The 25,818-nt window shown below is 38.1% G+C and overlaps 1 protein-coding gene across 5 annotated transcripts in view; it reads right to left on the bottom strand.

Moving 5' to 3' along the window:
- PCCA (propionyl-CoA carboxylase subunit alpha) overlaps positions 1-25,818 on the bottom strand; it is a 417,383-nt gene that overhangs the window by 278,452 nt on the left and 113,113 nt on the right. For all 5 annotated transcript variants that reach the window (XM_047863104.1, XM_047863113.1, XM_047863129.1 and 2 more), the window contains exons 7-8: positions 24,698-24,829; positions 4,073-4,109 (exon numbers count right to left, since the gene is read on the bottom strand). In XM_047863104.1, coding sequence (XP_047719060.1) covers positions 4,073-4,109; positions 24,698-24,829 — 169 coding nt within the window. The remainder of the gene's footprint in view (positions 1-4,072; positions 4,110-24,697; positions 24,830-25,818) is intronic.

Here is a 25,818-nt window from a genome sequence, read left to right as displayed (position 1 = left end):
GGCTATGGTAGAAGTAGTGACATCATGGAAATCAGCAAACTTTCTACAAATCAAGGATTTTTTTTTTTAACTGGAAGGCACATTGTTCAACTTTATTGGTGAGAACTCCACACACCTGTCAGAATGGCTAAAATTAACAACTCAGGCAACAACAGATGTTGGCTGAAGTTTGAGGTGTTCAAGAAAGCCGGTGTAACTAAAGTATAGCAGGCAAGGCGGGGAGTAGTATAAAATGTGATTGGAGAGAAAGCAGGTGCCAAATCATTTGGGGTTTGTAATCAGGCTAAGGAATTTTGATTTTATGTAAGTGCAAGGAAATGCCATTAGAGGGCTTCAAGCAGATACGGAGTGGGATGAGATGGGGGTGTGTCATTATTTAGAGTTTTCAAATATCACACTAACTGTTATGTGAAGAATGGCTTTGAAGTGTTTAAGAAAAGAAGCAGAGAAACTATTGTGACAGTCCCCGAGAGGACAATGGTAGTTTGGGAGAGGGTACTAGTCGTACAGATAGTGAGTAGTGAACACAGGAGGTATTGTGAATGAAGGACTGACAGTATCTATTGATATATTGACATTAGGATGACAGGGCAATGGCACCAGGATAGATCTTGGGTTTTAGCTTTAGCCACTGAGTAAATGGGAGTGACATTTACTGAGATGCAGAAACTGTGGACGAAGCAGACTTAGAGGATGGTGAATCTGGGGATCAGAAAACATTTATTTAAATCGGACATGATCTGCAATTGTTGAGAAAGACGTGCCAAAGAAAAGAATCAGAACAATCTGGAAGTTAAAGGGCAGGTTAAATGACAGGTTTCAGATTTACAATTTCTTTTCCTTTCACCAATCAATTCAGCTTGATTGTATTAAGGACCTTTGATCCAGTAAAAAAAGATCAAACTTTAATGCAAATCAGTCTTACTGATTACTGTTGTCTATCTCTGGGGTTAAAGATAAACCAGGGATCAATAGCCCTGTATCTGTAAACTTAGAGAGGTCAAAGGAAAAAATCAGGAGTGAGAATGAAGGAGACAAGGCAGACCAAAAATCAAGTACACAGAGGTAACATATTAAGCCCTAATGGTCTCTCACCCTGTCGACGATACGAAGCTGTTTCTTTAATGCCACATATAACATGCTTAAGTGACTCACAGTATTTTACACCAAGTGGTGACTGAAATGTTAGCTCTCATCCTCTAATCCCATTAGTTTAGGAAAAGTATAATGAAAAATCGATAGTCTTTGGAGCTAAATGAACCTATATTTAAAAGCAGGTCCACCACTCAGTAGCTCTGTGACCTTGAGCAAATTACTTACCATTTCTAATCCTCAGTTTCTTAAATGTAAATGAAAATAATTAACCCAGGAATTAGCATTAGAAATAACATTCACAAAGTGCCTGCAACATGGAAAAAATGCTCCATAAACAAGAGCTACTATTATGTAAAAGACACCTAATTCATCAATGCTCAAGGCAGTTAGCTTCCTCCTTTGGCCTCACAGATTCCTGTTTCCAGGAGAGAAGACTCAAGAGAGGAGGGAATCACAGAAAAGCCCAATTTAATTTTCTCCAGGTAACACAGAAAGAAGGAAAGCAGAAAAATATGTCAATAGGTATATATGACATCGTCAATCTGCTACCCATAAATAGACAGTTTCAAAGGTTTGATTATAATTCAGTTGTTTAGAACTAGGAGCATATTTTCCTGTGGAATCAATGTTTAATTCAACTCTTAAATGAATTCATCAAAGCCCATCAAAATCATAATGTAGTTAAAGTGTGATAGATCTCAATAAAATGAGTAGAAAACAAAACTGATGAATCACCAAAAAATACAAAATACTGAGAGTGGAATAATATTTAATTTCATTTCATTTATTTTAGAAGCTGGCACTTCAGGGAAACAGTTTTATGGGAGGTTTCTGTGGTGATTCGGGGGGTTTTCAGGGAAATTCCAAGAGCTTTATAATAGGCTGATGACCCTGGTTCTTTATTATGTTTTATTTCACCTCAAATTTTATGGCTTCCCTTTCTTTCAGCATAAGCAAAACACTAGCACTGTTAGACTTCACAGCCATGATTATGATCATTTATTTCACAAATGAGAAGGTATAACTGGAGAAGAATGAGAAGATAGGAAAGAGGAAGGCGTCATAAAGGTTGCGCCTAAATATAAAGAAAAGAGCCTGCGATGGAATTCGGTAACTCCTTAGCTCAAAGGGGAGCAAAGCACAGCATTAAAATACTGAGGAAAGCCAGGTGATGAGAACTGTTCAGAGTCCCACTATGATTAACTGATTATTTTAAAGGTCACAGATTATTTGGGGGAAAAAAAGAAAGAAAACATAAAGGACAAGACATGAAAAAGCAAGCAAAGCCATTTGCAGCCTGCCATTTACACAAAGGAAATGCTTAAGAGGTGAAGATTCATAATTCGAAATAAAGCATGCCAATACAATTCAAGATTTTCTTCCAATCCCTTTCATTTCTCTAAATTTATCCAAATATTCTGTCCTTTTTATGTAGATACTATTATGTTAACAGTACTAGTCTATCTTATTCTGTAGTTAATAACAATACCACCTACACTAGAAAGATGACTTCTTAAATCTACACGTATACAGTAGAATGAAGTGAAATTACTTTAGAAGAAAGTCTCCTCAAAAGCCAGCAGGTATATGCTACCTGCCTCTTAGGCTGTGAGGAATGACAGTGATTTCAAACTTCAGAGAGACGCTTTTGATTTTCTCAAAGAAATAAACCACGAATCAGTTCCATGCAGTCCAACTTATTCAGCAATCCAGCAAATCTTCCTGTGAAGTACTGAAATGTTTTTTTGAAAATGTTGATGTGTCAGAAGAAATGATTAAGGAAGAGATGTTATAGTCAGATAAAATAAGATTTTCTAAGACTAGGTCTTAAATCCAAATCTGTATCAGTAGCAGCTATGTTTGCAAAACAAATAAACAACGAAACACACTTAACCATGAGCCAAACCAAAATAATTTAGCCAGACCCAACCAGAAACAGGGACACAACAAGCCAACAACTTTCCAGATCACTAAAGAACTGTTCAGCTAGCCTGAGCCAATTGTAAAGAATGTATTTACTAATGCAATCGATTACTTTCAGAAATAAGATGTATATACCATGTATCACAACTCTGTAAATGTTGCCAAATCAAATGTTCTCTCAGTGGATAAAACAATTCCAAACAGTGGATCTTAATGACAAAACAGGACCAAAGAAATGTTAATGCGGGATGCTGAAAAGTTTGGCCCCATCTGTGTAGGAATGCTAAGAAGGTGAGATTTCCTGACTGCTGAGCATTGTCAGATTTCTCTCACAAACCTACAAAGTTCTGTCAAATGTATACAAATACTAATTTGATTAACACAACTGTAAAGTAACTGGATACCACCACTAATCCATGATAACAATTTGTCCTCACCTATTTTTTTAATTGGCAGGCAGATACTGAAAATATAACAGTTGTCATGAGCAATAAAGGAATATTTTTTTAAATAAGAAGTTGATAAGCCCTGCCCTAAGTATAATTGTACCCTAAAACAATCAAGTAACACAGTCATGAAAATGTCCTTCGGTTTACCGTTTACTCCAATTTAGAATATCCAGTTCTGATTTCTCAAATTCTGTTTCCTAGCAAGATTATTAAAACATCTTAGGACAAGGTAAAAACTTGAAGAGCCTTGTCAAATGTGAAATCTTCATTTTAATCATTTATGTCTTTAACTTTAATAGGTTGTATTCAGCTAAATACATAAAATTTACATTATATCCAATCTCAAGAGTTAAGACAATTCCTTCCTTTAATTAGCCAGTGATTTCAACTTACAAAAGAGCTGTAATTAAAAAGTCAAATTACTCTTTAAAGTTCACTTTAATAATATGCTAATTCAGCAGATAAATTCTTCCAAAGGGACAAGTAATCAGAATCCTAAATGTATTAAAATATTATTTGCTCTATGGGGTTACTTATTACATGTTTACTCAACCGTATCTGCTGAAAGACACAGAAACTCTAGCAAAGTTAATTTAAGAACTTACCAATTTCCCTTGCAATTCTGACAGCTTCATCTGCATCCTGTAAAAGCAGGAAATGAGAGCCAACATTAATCCCATCAGCCATTGCACAATGTCTTTAGGGCAGTCATATATTGCACTACTGTCTCCTCTGATTCATTTAATGTTCAATTTTACAACCTTCTAACTCTTTTCTTTCAGAGAAATGTAAAATTAATACCATAAGTGGAATGTAAATTCTACCTCATCATTATTATATTAAGAAACTCAAAGCAGTTTGAAATGAGCTGGCAGGAAGCACTACCAGAATTGCCAAATGATTTGGTGCAGTTGCTGGAATTTAACAGCAGAATTTAGATGTTTACAATCAATACTGAATCATAAATCAGATCATTAAAGCTTGTCTACAACCAGCTTGTTCCTGTCCTCTGATATTTACATGTCATGTTTTCCTGGATTCTGTCAGCAGGGGGAGTTGATTCTCTATTGTTTCAGAGAGGCTCAAGATTTTCTAGAAATAAAAAAAGTAAATTTCCAATATCTCCAGGAATTGTCAATTGTCTCCCCAAAAATTCCTTTAGTAGTTTCCATTACTTTTTCTTTTTTATTTCATTATTTTGTCAGGTACATATTTTATCTTTATATCTTATTAAGACAAGTAATTTAAAACTTTAAATTCCATGAACCAACTTGTGGGGGGAAACTTCAAAAAAGCCAAGGAAAGCAAATGCCTCCCAAAACAGTACAAGGTAAGAGTTGATGCATGTAAGAATTATTGCCAAATACCAACCAATGCAACTGAAAGGAAAAAAATTTCCCTTGAATCTAAACCATTTCATTGATCATTAACTTTCACCTAACACGCCCAGCACAGGACACTCCTGATACATCTCCCCATGGAAAAATAAAAAGACAGCTGAAAAGAAGGTGTTACATCCAAGCCTCCCTAGTAAATATGACTTTTCTTTACAATTCAGTGATGTAAACTAATCACAGTGATGTAAACTAATCACAAGGAATAACAGTAATGTTTTGAAACCATTAGGTAGTGAGAATGCCTGAATTTTTCAAAAATAACTTTAAAATATTAAAGTGAAGACTGGTATTTTTTAAGCTTTTAAACTAGTAATCTAAAGGTGTAGAGTAACCATGTCAGAATTCTCCCCCAAAAGGAGGGGCGGGGGATGTTTATAACTGGTTCATTTATGTCTAATAAAAAAAAAAAAAATCTTCCTTAAAAGTCTTCAGTACCTAATAACATCCCCTGAATAAGGAGGTTGGCAGGGGAAGTTGTCAGAAAAATTTAATTTCCTTTCATTAGCCAGTCTGCTCCACAAATAGGTGCTTGTTAAGTTCAAAGCAGTCCTGAAAGCAACATCAGTTTTAAGTCTCTCTCTCTCTCTCTTTTTTTTTTTACTCCAAGCAGTCACATCTGCTAATGAGATTTTCCAAATAACAATTGTTTGCAAGTCAGAGATAAATCTATACCTCCCACTCTACTCTCCCAAAAAAATCAAGGTTTACTGCTTTATTACACCTTGCTGTTTTCACTGACCCTACATTCTCCAAATTTTAGCTTAAAGGGATAAAAATCCATGAAAAGGGTCATTTAAGAATGTTAGTGGTTTCCACACATTGAGTTTGGAGGTTCTTTGTTCAAGCCAGTGACAGTTATTGGAGAATACTTCCCCTTAATAGCCTCTCTGTCAGGAAGTGTTAAAGCTGCCAAATGCGGACAATTAGTGCCTCGCGAACAAAATACAGGAAGAGTGCTGGCTGATGGAGACTGGATTATAAGAAGCCTAGAAGGAAACTTTTAACATGTCTTTTCTTTCAAATGTGTAGTAGTATATTTGCAAAAGATATTCTGAGAGAAGATAAACTGCTGTCTCAAAAGTCTGTTATCTTGAGAGAACTGACAAACAGGCAAATGTTAAAAGATAATGCACAGAATTCATTAGTGATATTTATTATGTACACATTGTAGATGTGTGTATTTAAAGAGATATCTATTTACACAAAGCACAACTTATAAAAATTTTGACTGTCACAAATCCAACATTTCTATAAATAACCACAAAACAATCCTGTCTTTTAACTTAATCAGTATGTTACATTTCCTTACCATGATGTGTTATGCAATATTTGGGACCTTAAAAAAAAAATCATTATCAGGGCACCTGAGTGGCTCAGTTGGTTAAGTGTCTGACTCTTGGTTTCAGCACAGGTCATGATCTCACAACTTGTGAGTTCAAGCCCCACATCCAGCTCTGTGCTGAGGGCACAGAGCCTGCTTGGGATTCTCTGTCCCCTTCTCTCTCTCAGCCCCTCCCCTGCTCATGCTGTTTCTCTCTCTCAACAATAAACAAACATTTAAAAAAAATCATTAAGATTCAGGTTTAACTGGGCAATCTGTATTTTTATCTGACAACTCTTAAAAACAATTTTTTTCCTACTATGACAAGCAAATTTTACTAAATGCACTTCCAAGTAAAATCAAACTGCCTTAAAAATAAATTTTTCACTTGTCATTCATTTATCCCAAGATACTTTATTCAGGACATATTATATATATTATAAAGCTTGAAGACCTAAATCTCTCAACCCAGCAATTTCATTTTTAGGAAGCTATCCTATACACATAGGCACATGCATGCACACAGAGAGATATATAAGTAAAATTATTTTTAATTTGTTGCTTGTGATTTGATAAGAAAATCAGAAAAACAATTTTAAAGGTTTTCAGTAAGGGACTGGTACCAAAAAGGATACATACATGAAATGGAATATGCCATAGTCTTTTAAAAGTTTTAAAAGATGAGGTTGATCCATATGTAATACTATGTGAAATAGTTCTTGCACCCACAGAAGAACTTAACAGACTTGTTTAATAAGGGAAACTGAAAGAGAGCAAACAAACCAACCGAGAACTGAAATAAATGGCACATGGAAACAACAAACAGTACTGAGGGAGATAGGGAGGGAGAACATGTTTTAGACAGACTGCCCAGAAAGGGTCTTCTGGGGGTGCCTGGCTGGCTCAGTCAGTAGAACATGTGACTCTTGATCTCGGGGTTGCGAGTTCGAGCCCCAACTCAGAGGCAGAGATTACTTAATAAATTAAAAAGAAAAAAAAAAAGAATCCTTCTGAAGTGAAATATAAACTAAAGCCTGAAGAAAACAGTCGCTGCCACGGGAAGATTAGGGAAAAAGAAGTGTAGACAGAAGGAACAACATGAACAAAACCCCAAATTTGGAAGCCATTTCCTATGTTCTAGAAACCAGGTCTGTGAGGTGAAAACTGAAGACAAAAAGCAAGTGGCAGAAAAGGACAGTATAAAATCCGGTGGAAGGCATGGCCTCTCCAGCAGGACCTTTTGAGGCTCAGGACACAGTTCCAAATGCCTTGGCTCTATGCCAGGGAATGAGGACTAGGGTTTAGGAAGGTAACTCTTCCACTTCAAGAATATGCCAAATATAGTGTGTGCCATGGGGGAAAGCAAGTTGTAGGATAATATATATATGACCTTATCCACATTAAGATAGAAAAATACCTTGGAATGCTCATCAAAGGTCATGTATGGACATATTCAACCACCTCAGCTTGAGTTACTGCTCAAAAATAAGATTAAGAGTTGGAGAAGAGGCAACTTTGACTTATGGCTACAGACCCTTAGGTAGATGTTTAACTTTATTACCAGTAAGATCAAAATTTCATACTTCATACCTCTTTCACAATTTAAAAATTAAACCAGCCACACTTGAAGGTGTTATTCAATCTACTTAATGATTTCCAGGACATTAAATGTTATCACAACAAACTAGTATTCCCAAAATGTGCTTAAACTTTTCATGACTCCCCACTGCCTTAGAACCAAATTTTAATTCCTTTACTTTGTGTCAGTACTTGATCCTGCCTGCCTGTGCCACCAGTCTTGTCCCCAGTCCCTCCCTACCTCTGCTTTCCTTCCCACCCCCAAGCCCACACAGGCATTCCTCCAGCTGCCTGGCCTTTACACCTCCTCCTCAGCTCATCCAGAAACCCACTACTCTTCCGCCCCCTTCCACCAATCCAACTCTTACACTATACGCCCCATACCAGGCCCTGACGACAGGAGGGAACAAGAAAGGCACCATGCCAGCCTTCATGTAATTTATAGTCTAGTGGAAAAGACAGACCCTTACATGACACACAGTGGCTAAGAAATCATTATTGAGATGCATGTTACGCAGAAGTGAAGAGGGCGTGTGACAACAGGGAATCTCTAATTTAAAAACAGACTTCCTGCAAACTTCTCAGATACTGCAACTATGAAGAGAGACCTGCAAATGAAAGAAAGGGTGGAACAGAGTCAGCGGGGCTGGGGCCTGAAGAGTAAGCCAACTGTACAAGGAAGCAGAGCTGCCACAGGCCACAATAAAGACACTGAACTTCAGCCTAAGAGCAAGAAAACCGAGTCCCCACTATGGCTGCATTCTGAAGAATCTGAGCTTATAATTTGCTCATTATTTTGAGTATTGTCTACCCTCTTCATTTCCCTACCACATTAAAGTACAACCTCCAGGAAAGCAGAAATCACTAACCGGTGCAGTGATAGATTTTAAATGCCTACAACTGCCTGACACATAGTAGTCATTCGATAAACAGCTGTTGAATAAAAAGACTATGAACACATGAATAGTTTAGAGAGAGGCAAGAGGGATGTGAGGACTTTAGTTGGGAAGCTATAGTCCAGATGAGAGAAAAACTACCACTTTCAAACACAGGGGTGCGTGCTTCACATCTCACCTAAACCTCACCTTCTCTAGAAAGCCTCTCCAGCCCTTCTACACCAGGTTAGGTGCCGTTGCTGTGCAACATTACACTCTGCCCTTCAATTATGACAGCCCCTATCACTTAATCTCCCTGACAGCAATGACTAGGTCTGCTTGCTCTCTATGAAATCCCCAGAGCTCAGCAAGTCAATACATCCACACGTTATTTGTTGAATGAATAAACAACTATGCATCAGCTTCCACAGAAACCAGCCTGTTGCAGTAGGTGCCAGCACCAACAGAAGGGCTCATCTCCAGAGCATCAGTGTTTGAAGCAAATAAACTTCTAACCAAGGAGATGTAGTGGCTTGTTCAAATCGACACATCTAAGTGATATACAGCAAGGGAAGTACCATTTGGTAGCTCAGAGCAGGAGCTCAAGAACCAGATGGGCTAGGGTTTTGCTTCAGTTTAACACAAAGCACACTCAATGAAGTACCACTGCCACTGGGCAAAACCAAGCCCAATATGTGCCCTTGTCTTTTTATCCTCAGTCAAGCACTTTTTTTTTCATGTTTTATTTTATTTTTGAGAGGGAGAGACAGCATAAGTGGGGGGAGGAGCAGAGAGAGAGGGAGACACAGAATCTGAAGCAGGCTCCAGGCTCCGAGCTAGCAGCACAGAGCCCGACACAGGGCTAGAACCCACCAACTGAGAGATCATGACCTGAGCCGAAGTCAGACGTCCAACTGACTGAGCCACCCAGGCGCCCCAGACAAGCACTTTTCTTACTGCATGCTGCAGCTTCAAATGTTTGAAACTTGGGTTTCACAAAAACTATTCTTTAAAAAAAAAAAAAACTTAAAAACTAGTGCTACCCAAGCTGTAATTTTAAACAAATGTTTCATTAATTTAAAAGATCAGACTTTAGGGTGCGCTGGTGGCTCAGTCAGGTAAGCGTTGACCCTTGGTTTTGACTCAGGTCATGATCTCACAGTTCATGAGTTCAAGCCCACATCAGGCTCTGCACTGACAGTGTCGAACCTGCTTGGGATTCTCTCTCTCTGCCCTTCCTGTTCTCTCATTCTTTCAAAATAAATAAATAAATTTTCTAAATAAATAAGTGATCAAATTTTACATGGCAGTAACTTTTCAAATTGAAGGGCCACACATTATACTAAAATATAGCAGAAAACAACAGATATTCAACCTGATTTATAAAAATGTAAAATAAGTATTAAACTTGATTTTACCAAATACACTTCACTATTTATATAAAACAAATCCCTTTTAAGCAAAACATCATTACTTCTTCACAAATCCAACTTGGCAATATTTGAAGAAAAAGAATTGCTTCTACTCTTTGCTTTAGAATACTGTTTTCTTGGGGCGCCTGGGTGGCGCAGTCGGTTAAGCGTCCGCCTTCAGCCAGGTCACGATCTCGCGGTCTGTGAGTTCGAGCCCCGCGTCAGGCTCTGGGCTGATGGCTCAGAGCCTGGAGCCTGTTTCCGATTCTGTGTCTCCCTTTCTCTCTCTGACCCTTCCCTGTTCATGCTCTGTCTCTCTCTGTCCCAAAAATAAATAAACGTTGAAAAAAAAAAAATTTAGAATACTGTTTTCTTTAAAAAATTTTTTTAATGTTTATTTATTTTTGAGAGAGAAAGAGAGACAGAGCACAAGTGGGGGAGAGGCAGAGAGAGACACAGAATCTGAAGCAGGCTCCAGGTCAGCACAGAGCCAGACGCAGGGCTAGAACTCATGAGCTGTGAGATCATGACCTGAGCTGAAGTTGCATACTTAACCAACTGAGCCACCCAGGTGCCCCCTTTTAAGATTTTATTTTTAAGATTCTAAAGTGATCTCTATACCCAACATGGCGTACGAACTCAAAACCCCAACATTAAGAGTCGCATGATCTACTGACTGAAGCAGCCAGGCACCCCTAGAACGTTAAGACAGTTCCCACATCTATGCATTATATGATATACAACATGTGAAAATATTACAGGGATTAAGACAGCAGATTTCATTCAAGAAGTGTTCTATACGATAACGTTCTATGATTTATTAAGAGAAAATTTCTCACAGGTGGCACAATGATCCCCTGAAAATCAAAGAAAAGTCAAATACAAAAATTGCAACACAAGGAATAAAACAAATTTGGTGCTATTAACGGCCTTATACAATTTTAAGAACTTAGAATATTTCTGTTTTTATATCAAAAGTTAATACAATTGAGAAAACACAGAAAAGTATAAAACTAAATGAAACAAATCATTAGCAATAATATTCCTGACGGCTTCAAATCAGGAAGAAGGACAAAGGAATGGTCTAACAATATCATTTGATTCTATTCTCCTAAATGATTATGATCCCTGTGGTTCTTTCTCTAATCCCAGCCTATAAACCCAGTTTGAAGGAAGCCACACTCAGGTTCTGAAGTTACTGAGCACTTGGGACACTGATGAGGTAAAAATTAAGCTGTGTAATTCCAAAACAGCAGTCCCAGAAATGCAGAAAGAGTAAAGACACCACCAGAACCAGTAACTATTTCTTTTACTCCTCTCTTTGAGCATAATTTACATTAAATGAGCTCTATCATCTAACCAAAGAACAAAACAGTCAAAAATTATGTTTTACAAAAGAATACGATAGGAGGAGTGGATGATGTTGCTGTATCTAAATAAGCAGATCACAAAAATGTCCAAAGGAGTTGGGGTGCCTGGGTGGTTCAATAGGTTGAGCATCCGACTTCGGCTCGGGTCATGATCTGGTGATTTGTGAGTTCAAGCCCCACGTCGGTCTCTGTGCTGACAGCTCAGAGCCTCCCCTACTCACTCATGCTCGGTCTCTGTCACTCAATAATAAACACTAAAAAAAAAAAAAAAAATGTCCAAAGGAGTTAATAAAAATTGGGTGGTTTTTCTACAAACCTATTTGTTAATACTCCATGGCACCTACCTGGGGGGCATCCAAAGTCCAATGGCTAAGAACACAGGTGCTGGAGCCAGAAGGCATGAGCTCCGACACTGGCTCTCTGACAGCAAACCAGTTACCTCCCAGGGTGTCTCCCTGGAATTGGGTCTCCTCATCTCTAAGATGGAGATAGTAACAATACCTATTTCATAGGATCATTGAGAAGATGAAATTAGCTAAGGCTAAAGTACAACGGAACAATATGTGGCACACAGTATGCTTAGCAATGGCAGTCTGCCACCCAAGAGTCCCAAGTTTGTTTCTTCCCTGCCTGTCTTTGGTTGGTATATCTTGTGGTCATCATGCAGCCTCTGAACCCGTACAACACAGAACTATTATTGGTATTACAATACCACAAAAAATGTGCACCTGCATCCCTAGAACACTCCACAGGATCAGATGATCTGTATACTCACTATTGCCAATGAGCAAGGGAAGAAGGGCAGGAAAGGGAAGCAAAAACTATAACAAAGACAGGCAAATTCAATTCGTTATCACTGATGCTATGTTTTGCGTGCTAAAAAACAACACTGACACCCTATTTACTTCTACAGTGATTCAGACCATACATCTCCTTGCTACATACATATAGCCTACCCACTCAACCCCGAACTCTACCCTCAATGGATGCCAGTCCTGCTACTAATTCACATAAGAAGCTACTTACGGTTTACTTTCCTTGGTTGGTTCTACAACAAATCAGCAACTGTTTTGGGGGGTAGGAAATCATTGCTTCAATATAATATGGGTAAAAGCGTATCTGTACACAAAAAGCATCCTCAAACTATTCTGCATTTGTGTATAAAGCAGAGCTAAACTTTCAGCAGTCCTGGTTCAGGAAAATAGTTTCCAGCTGACTGTGTTTTCCAGACAACTCCGAGTCAAGCAGACGACTATGTTGTCTACAGACTATACGTAGTCTATAGACTAATATACTTTCAAATCTTTCAAAATTTTAGTACACATTTCTATTATTACTGTCAGCATAGCAAACATAATTCAATCTTTTTTCAAAAATATAGAGCCTTTGAGGCATCATCAAGAGAGTTCTTCTTGGTTTAGCAGGAGAAAAGGATACTGATGTCTATACTGTACTTTGTAATTATAGGACATAGCTTTTCAATTTTTTGGTTTTTTGGTTTTTTAAATGATTCCCTTCATGCTAGTTTTTGTTGTTATTTGGCTCTTTCTGCTAAAGCAAGGGTGCAGTTTGTAAAATCTGGCTAACTGGGTGACAAAAACAATGACTACTTTAAACCTACACTGCATAATCCACAAACCTCAAATTACCACACTCTGCTCTGAGATGTAATAATCCTACTATTCTCTCTTAAAGGGCAATAAGAATTCAGAGAAGTTTAATGAATTTACCCCCAAATTGGAATGCTGATAGGTATTCACAAGCAAATGCAGCAATTTCATCAATGGTGGTTCCTCCCTCTGCCCCACTCCTGACATGTACCAGATCATATAAGCTATAAAAATTCAGCTTCCACCAGGCACTCCACACCAGCCACTCTGCTCCATCCTAATACTTTATTTTAGGCCCCTATCATTTCTTACTGAGGAAAAGCACTTTTAATTCACTGACCAACCTCAAGTTTTGTACTGCTTCAATCCTTTTTCCACATCACAAACCAAAGTAAGTCTTCCAATTCTAGAATTCTATCATGTTAACTTTTCTACATCAAACCTTTCAGAGGCTCCCAAAGCTCTAAGGCTAACCTCCAAAACCAGGCACATAGCAGTCAAGGCCACATATACCTGGATCCTCGTTTTCTCTCCAGCTTGCTCTTACTACAGACCCATACACCGCAGACCTGCAGTTTTCTAAAGCTCCAACCGTCTCGGAGCTCTAAGCTTTCACGATAAGATGTTCTCACTGACCCTGGAGCTGTGTCTCCATCACCACCCTCACTCTTTAGCTAACTCACTACTGCTCAAACTTTAGAAATCATTGGTAGATCTGCCAGGATGCCCTCAAACTAGGTTTGGTGCCCCTCCTACGTGGGTCCCCTGCACTCTGAGCTCTGAATTATTAAAATGTATTATGTTGCCTGTCTACAGCCTCCTAAGGGGACTTGAAGCTCTTTGAAATCATGGTGTGCAGTTGTTATTCTTTGCTAAACAAGTGGGCTGGGGTTCCAAACCCTGTCTTCTACCAGCTTGAAATACACACTCTTCACTGCTCTCAAGTTCCTGAGGTCAAGTTAATAAGATGCTGAATAGAACAGAACTTGTTAAAGGCCACTTTGGTTCCTCTGCTCCCCCTCCCCACCCCCCCACCCTACCCCCATGTGCATACATACTCTCTCTCTTTCTCAAAACTAAAAAAATAAACATTTTTTTAGAAATTGTGTTAAGATTTTAAAAGAATGTAGTAAACCATCCCTCTATACCCTCCATACAACAGCGTAAACATTCAAATGGGAAAGGAACAAAAGTTTTGAAAAGAAATATAATGAATTGAAATCACATTAATTTACTCAAGTTAGATGTGAAAATTACTTGGGGGGAAAAAGTAGAATATAATACAATTGCCAAGGAAAAAAAGAAATTTATCTTTAAAGATACCAGAAGCTAAGTAAAAAAAAGAGAGACAAAGAGACAGAAATAACAAGGAAAAGAAAAAAAAGAAAAAAAAACCTATGGATTTTAAAAAACACAATTATCTATAATTAACACATACATTCTTTCAATGGTAAAGTACTGCTAATGCAATTGCTAAAACCACAAGATATTCCAAAAATTTACACTGTTTATTTGTACAAGCAAAGCTCCATCTGCATAGATACCCTTAAAAGTAATCTTTTACCCAACAAGTCTAAACTATAAAATGTGAAAAGTAGTGTAGTTCCAAATGAATACAGAGTCACTACACAAGAAATCTAAATTAATAACCAAACTTAAAAAATAAGTATAGCTTCTCATATCAAATAATTAAAGGCAAACTAGAAATAATACCAGCATAAAAATTTATCAGCCAAAATTATTTTCAAATGCTTATCAGAAAACTGTAACCTGCAGGTTCATTTGTGGCTTAACTAATTCAGACCATAGGTGCCAAGAACTGTGTACCATAAAGTTAACACGGTAGGAAGAATCTGACATTATTTAAGAGTATGATTGGATCTTAAAAATCACCTAAAGCATACAAGAAGACAAAACTGAAAAGATAAATGGGTTTTTTTTTTCTTCTACTTGCTACTTTTCCTTATTTTCCAAATTAACAGAGGTTGCAAATTCAAATGCAGGTTGTCAAATGCAGCCTCTCTGAAAAGACTAGGATGCACAAGCAAAACCAACTTTATTACCTACTACAGTTAAAGATACCATCACTTTGAGGCAATCTTGGAAGTTCCACTAAGTTCTGTTCAAGACCCTAGATTCCAAAACTGTAGTGATCTTCGGATGCCTGCTGAGCCCCCCACCCAGGGGTGTCCCCAAAAACAATGGTGAGAAAAATCTCACTTTGGGGAGAGTCCCAATTTCCTTTTCAGGAACCTCAGAAACCAGGAATCTGTTGATATCATGATTAGATTTGAAATGTTTATTATTGGAAGAAGCCCTCCTTTTTATTAACAAAACTTTCCTTATTAGTAATAAAATATCCTCAGCATATCTTGTTCTAAGTCCATAGAAAGAGTTCATATGGAAGAAGACAAGTATAGGACCTATAAATTCATCATCGTACTAGCTCCAGAAGCCAATATATTCAGATGGTTTCATCACATTGGTATCTAAATAGGATAAAATTTGCTTTGAAACCTATAATAAAACCTTGACAATCTTCTCTACCTTGTTTTGTCCATGGGAGAGATCTCCCCTTCAAATCTTAAACCACCACAGCACTGCATATTATCAGGCCTACAATCGGAGATAGCCAACCATTGGGTTGGGAGCTCAAGATGTGCTATTATGAGGTTCACATGGGTTCGTCACAGGCCAAGTCTATGCTGTGAGGCAGACTTCTCCTTAAAGGTACTAAATTCAGAAGTTATATTTATGTTCTTATCCTTCTAAATAGCATACTCTCACCTAGGATAATTCAGAATTATAGTAGACTATTTTGTAACCCTTAAGTTTAATTTATTTATTTTTGAGAGAGAGCGCATGCACAGCGAAACAGCAGACAGAATCCCAAGCAGGCTCCATGCTGTCAGCCTACAGAGCCCAACACAGGGCTCGAACCCACAAACCATGAGAGCATGACCTGAGCCAAAATCAAGAGTCAGGCACTTAACCAACGAAGCCACCCAGGCACCCCTCTTTTGTAACCTTTTGATATGGTTTGAGAGTCACCTGTGAGGTGAGGGGAAGACTCAAAATCTCAAACACCTAGTGTTCTGCTATTTTTTTTTTAATACAATGAGGAAACCTCCAAAAGGAATTCAGATTCCACATTTGTTTCCTTACAAAATTCACAAGGAAGACAAAGCTCACAGGGAAGAGGAAAAGCACAGGAAAAGTCAAGTGAAAAATGTGAAAAACTTACATCTCTCTCAAACCTCCTGGTCTTCATCCTGCTATTCCTTTTCCTCCGTCCTGTTTTCCTCCATTTGCCCCTGCCCTGCTCTTTCTTCCACTGACCTGCTCCCTTATTCTTCTAGTTGGCCAGAAACCCTCAAAGCAACATTACCTTTTAAAATTAAGATACTATCGGGGTGCCTGGATGGCTCAGTCGATTGAGTGTCCGAATTTGGCTCAGGGCATGATCTCACAATTCATGAGTTTGAGCCCCACATCAGGCTCCCTGCTGTCAACACAGAGCCTGCTTCAGATCCTCTCTCCATACTCTCTCTGCCTCTCCCCCCCTTTTCAAAAATAAAAAACATTAAAAAATTTATAAATAAAATTAAGCTACTGTCAGAACAGGGCCAACCTTGAGGGCTACATTAAAACTTTGGTCTCTCCTGAACTAAGTAGTATTAAAGACTTTCCAAAGCTTACACAGATTAGACAGATATTTACAAAGAAATTGAGGAATGTATAAATAATCTAGGGCCCTCATATTTGTATCAGTTGGTTCATATTGCTTTTAAGAACCTCAGATTAAAAACTATTAGAGGAAAGGGAAAAATGGAAAGACCTGAGAGTGACTTCAGACTCCTAATTGCACAGGAAACCAGAGAGGTTTCGATACTGGAGTTTCGAACTGGAAATTATGGGAAAGGTGCTTGGGAAGCCACTACCGAAATCTTTCCTATGGAAACAGGCTGGACTCTAATCCAGTTGTGCTAGCAAAGAAAGGATACGTTTATTGGGCTCTTCAGAGAGAACTCTTCAGTACCTTTAGATAGCATTCAGGAGTAGACCGTGAAGCAGTTATCATCCATTTCCCTCCTCAATTGTTGTGAGTAGCCTTAAGCCAGAAACTGAAAATTTTATAAACAAGCAAAAACTGGATGTATATAGTCATACAGTCTGATCTTTAATGACATACTATACATTTTGAAAGAGCCTGAAAACAAAAGCAGAATAAGACCCAGAATAAACTGATGGACTTACAGGTAAAACTAGATGTTCCCACTCCAGAAATTAAAGCAATCTTTTGATAAAGACACCTGCAGTATTGTAAACAGAAGTGACAATGAATAAACCATTTTTCTATATTAGCCAAGAAAATGAAGAAAAAAAATATATAATAGACAATGTTGAACAGCAAATCAAGTACCTATTTCCCATTTTACCCCTCAACTTACAAGAAATTTCACTAACTAGTTATTAGTGATACAAGTAATACACCATAACTTTAAGCCCAGCCACTGTTACACAAGCTCGTTCTCAGAGTCAACAAAGTACTCAGATCATGAGTATCTCTAATAACCTTCAATTTACCATGTCCCAACCCATAGCGGTCACCGTGGGACCTTGGTTCAAGGAACATTCCTTCTCCCTACAAGACACTACATTCACTAATTTCATAAGAAAGCATATACAATACAAGCAGAATTTCCAGATCATATGCTCTCCTAATGACCACATATGTCAACTCCTAAGGACTCTGCTACTCACCCTCAAGACAGAATTAGTTTGGACTCTCATTAAGTCCAAATTGAAGATTTCAAGAAGGCCAGATTTCTTGTTAGAAAACAAACTACAATTAAACCAATAGAAGTATTGGGTCTAAATAGATCACAGTGCGTAATAAGCCACCTAAACCACTATCTGAACTTGCACAAGTCACTGAAACAAGAATGTAAAGAAGGACTAAAGAAAAACTAAAACCCTACTCAAGACAGCCTAGTAAAGAAAACACTTGTCAATACTCTGCTCAGAGTTTTTTAAGTCTGCAGTCAAGGTGTGGCTATATTATATTTTCATTTAGAGGTTCAACTGGGGACAAATCCAAACTCATTCAGGGGGTTGGCAGAATTTATTTCCTTGTGGCTGTATGACTCAGCACCCCACCTTTTTGTTGGCTTTCAGATAGAGATCGCCCTCACTCAGATCCTTAGAAGCTGCCCATAGTTTACTGCCACATGCACGTCCTCAATATGGCAGCTTACTTCTTCAAGCCAAAAACTACAATCTGTTCGCTAGTCCACTAAGATGGAACATAATCACAGCGGCAATACCCAACTACTTTGCCCCATAATGCAACTGAATGCGGTGATATCCCATCCCTTTTGCCCTATAACATAACCTAATTCAGCGAGTGACATACTATCACCCTTTGCCATATTCTAACAGAGAAGCAAATCACAGGTTTTACCCAAATGGAAGAGGAAAGCCTTTTACACAAAGGCTTGGATGCCCTGCAGTTCCTCAAAAAGGTAAACATGGAATTACCATATGATCCTGCAATTCCACTTCTGGGTAAATACCTCAAAGAACTCAAAACAGATATTCAAATAAATATTTGCACACAAATGTTTGCACTAATATTATTCACAGTCACCAAAAGATGGAAACAACTCAGACATCCATCAATTAATGAATAGGCTTTTTTTTTAAGTGATTTACTCCTACTATGAAATATTATTCAGCCATAAAAATGAAATACAGATATATGCTACACATGGGTCCTATATTCTTAGTTTATTATTAAACCTATCTAAAGTCCTTATTTCCATATATTTGTAGTTATGTAATTTCCATTTAATTCTATTGGAGATTCAAATTCCCTGGTGAAAATCTTTACATGTTAATCTATTTTTCTCTACATTTTCTTCAAATTTTTTTTAACATACCAATCACATTTATTTTATAGTTCTTATCCCTAATTCCAGTATCTGCAGCATACGTGGATCTATATCTATTGTCTATTTTACTTTTTCTCTTGGTTTTTCATTACATTTTCCTTTCTTATGGTGTGTCTAATAAATATGTACTAAAGGACAAATAAAGTGTATACAGTGGTTATACGTGTAAAAATCTATCTCTTAGAAAAGTATTCATCCAACAAGTATTTAGTGAGCACCGACTGTGTACCAGGTACCACTTATAAGTGATGCAGTAATAAAAAGAATACAATCCCTTTCAGCAAAGAGTTTACAATCCAGTGCAGGCTGTAGGCATTTAGCCCATCATTAAAATGGGCAAAAAGGCCCATAAAATCTGCACTCCCCACTATACCTTACTTCAATTACCTCGTCTCTGACTTCTCTCTCCCTTGATCACAGAAGCCACATGACTCCTTGCTGTTTGTTCAACATCAAGTACCTTTCAACCTCAATACCTATATCTTTTTTCTTCTTTCTGCCTAGTATGCTCTGCTCTTCCTGCTGCTAGCCACATGACTTGCCCTGTCACCTCTTTAGATGGCTTGCTAAAGCGATTTAAAATTGTCAATAGATTCACCCACTCCCCAGCATTTCCCCTTCTCATTCCCTGTCTTATGTTTCACCATAGCATGTACTGTTTATTATTTGTTTATTGTCTGTCTACTTCTTCTATAGTATAACCTCCATGAGGGCAGAAGTTTTTTTATTGCTGTTGTTCATGACAATATCCATAGCACTTCAAATAATGCTAGACAAACAGCGTGCACTTAAATACTTAGTAGATGAATGAATGCATGATTTAAAATGTGACGGGCAGGGGCACCTGGGTGACTCAGCCAGTTAAGCATCCGACTCTTGGTTTCAGCTCAGGTCACGGTCTCACAATTCATGACATCAAACCCCGCATTCCACTGACAATGTAGAGCCTGCTTGGGATTCTCTCCCTCCTTCTCTATCTCTCTCTCCTCCCTTCCCCTACTTATGCACACATACGTGTGTGCTCTCTCACAAAATCAATAAATACATGAATGTTTTTAAGTATATAAAATAAAATGTGATGGGAGAAGTGTGGGGTACTAAGAAAAGATAGCAGGGGCCTTAATCTAATCTAGACAGTCAAGGGATGTCTTTGTGAGGAATGTATGTTTAAGCCAACACCTAAACAATGTGGAGGCCATCAAGAATGAAGACAGAAGCAGAATCAACACACACGACAGAATGTAGCACAGAAGTTTCAAGAACCAGAAAGGTGTCTTACATGGCTAGTCTACACAATGTAAAGGGTGAACTGGCATGCTATCAGTCTGAAGAGAGAAACCAAGGCCAGCTATTAAAAGGATTTAAATGAGAAGCCATTCACAAGTTTTTAAACACAGTCATATAGCTGAATTTGAATTTCTGCAAGCTCTCTCAAGCCCCCGGTGTTGAAAATTTATTAGATGGGACCAAGACTGGCTACAAAGAGACGAATTAGAATGTTGACAAAGTAATCCAGATTAGATGATGGTAACTGGAACTTGGGGTTAGCATGAGCAAAGAAAGAAGTAAATGGATCAGAAAGATCAATAGATGAATTCTCTGTAGTGGTATTTATCAAGAATGACTCTACATGTCTAGCTTGAGGAAAGATGTGGAAACCGGGGCGCCTGGGTGACGCAGTCGGTTAAGCGTCCGACTTCAGCCAGGTCACGATCTCGCGGTCCGTGAGTTCAAGCCCCGCGTCGGGCTCTGGGCTGATGGCTCAGAGCCTGGAGCCTGTTTCCGATTCTGTGTCTCCCTCTCTCTCTGCCCCTCCCCCGTTCATGCTCTGTCTCTCTCTGTCCCAAAAATAAATAAACGTTGAAAAAAAAAATTTTTTTTTAAAAAGATGTGGAAACCACCACCACTTTCCCAGGCATAAAAGAATCAGGTTAAGAAGTTTACAGCAAGAGTCTGCAAACATTTTCATAATGGGCTAGGCAGTAAATATTTCAGATTTGGTGGGTGACATAGTCTGTCACAATTACTGAACTCAGTCATTATAGTGAAAAAGCAGCCATTGGCAATATGTAAAGGAATGAGCACGGCTGTGTTCCAATAACACTTTATTTATAATCAGGTGTGCCAGAGCCATAGCTCGCCAATCACTGGTTAGAGAGAAAATTCTGAGCTGAGCTTTCAACCTGTTACTATCAAGGTACCTCAGAGGCATCGAGCAGAACTGTTTCAGAAGCACCTGCAAATGTAGTTCTGAAGTTCCAGAGAGAGCTAGCACAGATACAGACAGGTTCCAGACGTAAGACTGCCCCAGGGCAAGTGTGTACAGTAATAAAAAATTTCCTTCTCAGAACCCAAAATAAAACCAACATTTGCAGAACAAACATAGGAAGAACAATCAGCATGAAAACTAAGAATAAGCATTCAAAATACGCTAAAAAATACAAAAACAAAACCAGAATGAGTAGTGTGTCAAAAGGGAATATTTTGAGGAGAAAATGATCAAGAGACTCAAATGCTTCAAAAAGATAGAGAGATCAGGATTACAAATTATAAACTGAATTTAGTGAAAAGGAGAGGTTGCTGGTAGCCTTGGCAAGAGAAAGTTCAATGGGAATGAGGAAAGAAGCCAAACTATGGCAGATTAAAGACTGAGTGAAAAGTGTAGAAATGAAAGCAAGTGAGGACAATTCTTCTAAGATGTGTGGCTGTGAAAGGGTAGAGATAACTAAGGTGACAGCTGTGAAGGGGCAGGGGGTTACTGTGCTCCAGGAGGCAGAGGAACACATTTCTTTCCACTAAACTGGAAGCAGTGGTGAGGGATCATGGGTATTGTGTTTATCACCACCTGCTTCCCGGTTAGCCTGGGATCAGTACATTTGTTGACTGAGGATTTTTAACAGCAAGGGCAATAGGAAGTTGCTGAAAGACAAGTTTTAAGATATGGAAGAGGGAAAAGATAATCAGTAAAAACTATAGCCCATGAAGTCTATAAGGGATACATCTAGAGCCTGACAGGAAGAACCGGCTCTACTGAGAATAACAATACCTCTTCCTTATAACAAAAAAACAAAACAAACAAATAAAGGATGAATACAGATTAAGGTAAACATGGGCAAGAAGTGGGGGATATTAATAAGGGCCAAGCTTGTTAACTGTCCTGTAACACATGAAAGGTTCCTGCACAATAAAGAATTGTCCAGCCCAAAAACTAACCATAGTTAACATTGAAATTTTAAGTTTTTATAGATTAACTCAAATCACAGATTAAAGCCTACATAGGGACACTCTTCTAATCAGGGAGGAAAAAAAAAAAAACCGTAACTTTTCCCCAGGAAACACATGCATACACACACACACAAACCCACTCACTTCAATTTCTGCATTTCTTAGAAACCTTCAGCTGTTGAAGCTGCTTACTGAGGAACTATGTTTAGGATCTATGATCATCCATAGCTGTATCACTTTCTACCAGAAACACATTTATAATTTATGTGTTATGCATATGGACAGAAACTCAACATAAAGATACACAGAGAACATGATAATCCTTCAAACATTAAACACATATCATCATTAAATGAAATCCAGAGATCTAAGAGAACATTTTTAAATCACCAAGATTTTTCCTATTAAATTATAAGCCAATACTGCTCATGACTAAACAGGAGAAGATATCTGCAAATGACACATCCAATAAGGGGTTAATATCCAAAATATATAAAGAACTTATACAACTCAACACCAAAAAACAATCTGATTAAAAATGGGCAGAAGACCTGAATAGGCACTTTTCAAAAAAAACAAAAACAAAAAAAACAATACAGATGGCCAACAGACACATGAAAAGATGGCCAATATCACTAATGATCAGGGAAATGCAAATCAAAACCACAATAAGATATCACCTCACACCTGTCAGCACAGCTAGACTCAAAAAGACAAGAAAATAGTGGCTTAGTCAGTAAAGCATCTGATTCTTGATTTCAGCTCAGGTCATGATCTTCTAGTTTGTGACTGCAAGCCCTAAGTTGAGCTCTATGCTGACAGCACAGAGCCTGCTTGGGATTCTCTCTCCCACTCTCTCTGTACCCCTCCCCAGCTCATGCGCACACGTGCACTCTCTCTCAAAATAAATAAGTAAACTTAAAGTTTCAAAAAGCAATAACAGGTGTTGGAGAGGACATCAAGGAAAAAGGACCCTCATGCACTGTTGGTGGGAATGTAAATTGGTGTAGTCACTGCAAAAAAACAATATGGAAGTTCCTTAAAATATTAAAAATGGAGGGGTGCCTGGGTGGCTCAGTCAGTTAAGTGTCCAGCTCTTGATTTCAGCTCAGGTCATGATCTCACAGTTCATGAGTTCGAGCCCCACTGACAATGCAGAGCCTACTTGGGAATCTCTCTCCCTCCCTCTCTCCCTCTGCCCCACCCTTGCTCATGCTCACTCTCTCTCTCAAAATAAATAAATAAAAATTTAAAGAAGTGAAATATCCTATGATACAGTGATTCCACTACTGGGTATTTACCTAAACAAAACAAAATCATGAATTCAAAAAGATATATGCACCCTTATGTTTACTGTAGCATTATTTACAATAGCCAAGATATAGAAGCAGCCCAAGTGTCCATAGATAGGCGAATGGATAAAGAAGAGGTGACGTGCGTGCACATACACACACATATACACATACATATACACATACTGGGGTATTACTCAGCTTTAAAAAAAAAATTAGATCCTGCCATTTGCAACAACATGGATAGACCTATGATGCTAAGTGAAATAAATCAGAGAAAAAGATATACCATATGATTTCATTTATATGTGGAATCTGAAAAAAAAAACAAAAAATAAATTCATACCCATAAACACAAAGAATAAATGATAGTGGCCAAAAGGGAAAGGGGTTAAGATATGGGTAAGTGGTTGAAGGGGTATGGGAAGTACAGGCCTCCACATATAGAATAAGTCACAGAGATAAAAGGTACAGCACAGGGGATATAGTCAATGGTACTGTAATAGCACTGTATGGTGACAGGTGGTAGCTACACTGTAGTGAGCACAGCATAATGTATAGAGTTGGGGAATCACTATGTTGTACACCTGAAACTAATGTAACACTGTGTGTCAACAATACTTCAGTTTAAAAAACATTGATCGTGAAATACAATGCATAAGTGGATTCTTGCTCCTTTTAACTTATGCCATTTATTATTTTTTTTAACATTTATTTATTTTTGAGACAGAGAGAGAGAGAGAGAGCATGAACAGGGGAGGGTCAGAGAAAGAGGGAGACACAGAATCCGAAACAGGCTCCAGGCTCTGAGCTGTCAGCACAGAGCCCGACGCGGAGCTCGAACCCACGGACAGCGAGATCATGACCTGAGCCGAAGTCAGACACTCAACTGATTGAGCCACCCAGGCACCCCGAACTTATGCCATTTAGAACAATCCAGCGGTGCCTGGATGACTCAGTTGGTAGAGCAAGGTGACTCTTGATCTTGGGGTTCTAAGTTCGGGCCCCATGGTGGATGTAGAGATTACTTAAAAATAAAACATTTTTAAAAAATAAAATAAACCAGGGTCAACAATACTGATTTATTTTAACCTACACATATATATTCTATAAAAGCAGTAAGTGCATTTTATCTTACACTTTTGACAAAATATTTGACTCAAGGACATGTATATTTCAGTAAAACAGTTTCTCACCTTGACTACTCCATCAAAGCCAGGGATTGTGTTAACCTTTGCTTTCTTAGCTAATAATTTGCTTTCAATCTTGTCACCCATGGCTTGAATGGCGTGTGTGTCAGGTCCAATGAAAATGACATCTTCTGCTGCCTGTGAAGAAATACAAGTCAAATTTTATAAGAAAAACAATACAGTGCTTGATAGAGTCACAACCTTATAAAAAGAAAAACCCATACATATATTTACTAATCCTTTACCCACCCAAAACAACATAAAAGCAAGCATTTGAGCCAATATATTAAAATATATAATGTCGTATATAGTTAAAGTACACAAAGATATAGAAAACAAAGTCGGGTCAAAGAAAAATAACAAAGAAGAGTTCCTGCTTGATGTTAACAGTATTCTCTGGAACAGCCACGGCTGTGGTGTTATTTTTTATATACAGTATACTGCCACCTAACCTAAACAGTAGGTTCACCTTTAAAACACCTTATAAACCTTTGTATTCTCTAAACCCTGCAGCACACTGCCCAGTTCAACACAAATATCCACTTTTATTAAATACCAACTCTGTGCTAGGCTTAGAGCTAAACACAGGGGACAACATGGATGAAAACCACAGGATATCCGCTAACTCAAGGGAACGCGATCACTGACACCTCAGGGAAATAGACAAAAGAAAGTAGAGAATGTTTACATCTTTCTGACTATAAGAAATGAGTCAAGAATACAGTGGGAATTTACCAGGTAGAGTTACAGTTTCAACAAAAACTGTTCTGTATAACTCATATTTAGTTCCCCAGCAATAGATCTACCCCCTCTGTGTTTGTGGTATTATAATGAATAAAATGCTAGTGAATTTTGCTAATGAACTAATTAGGGACAGAACAAAATATGATGTAGTTATTAGTGCCACTACAGAGCATGATTTACAGAAGTAAAGGAGAGCCTTGCTGAAGTAAAGAATGAGGTTATTGGGTAAAGAATGAAGATTAAACATGAAAAAAAGGAAAACCAGATTGTATGCTGGGCACCATCTGGGTAAGGTGCCTATCGATTCTCCAGTGATCTTTGGTTGGGTCGGTATAAAGAATAAACCGTGTATTTTATGTCTCACATTCTATCTATTGGCCTTG

The sequence above is a fragment of the Prionailurus viverrinus genome, chromosome A1, assembly GCF_022837055.1.
Source record: "Prionailurus viverrinus isolate Anna chromosome A1, UM_Priviv_1.0, whole genome shotgun sequence".
NCBI classification, from domain to species: Eukaryota; Metazoa; Chordata; class Mammalia; order Carnivora; family Felidae; genus Prionailurus; species Prionailurus viverrinus.
Note: the sequence above shows the minus strand (reverse complement) of the source record. Positions and strands in the feature narration are given on the sequence as shown.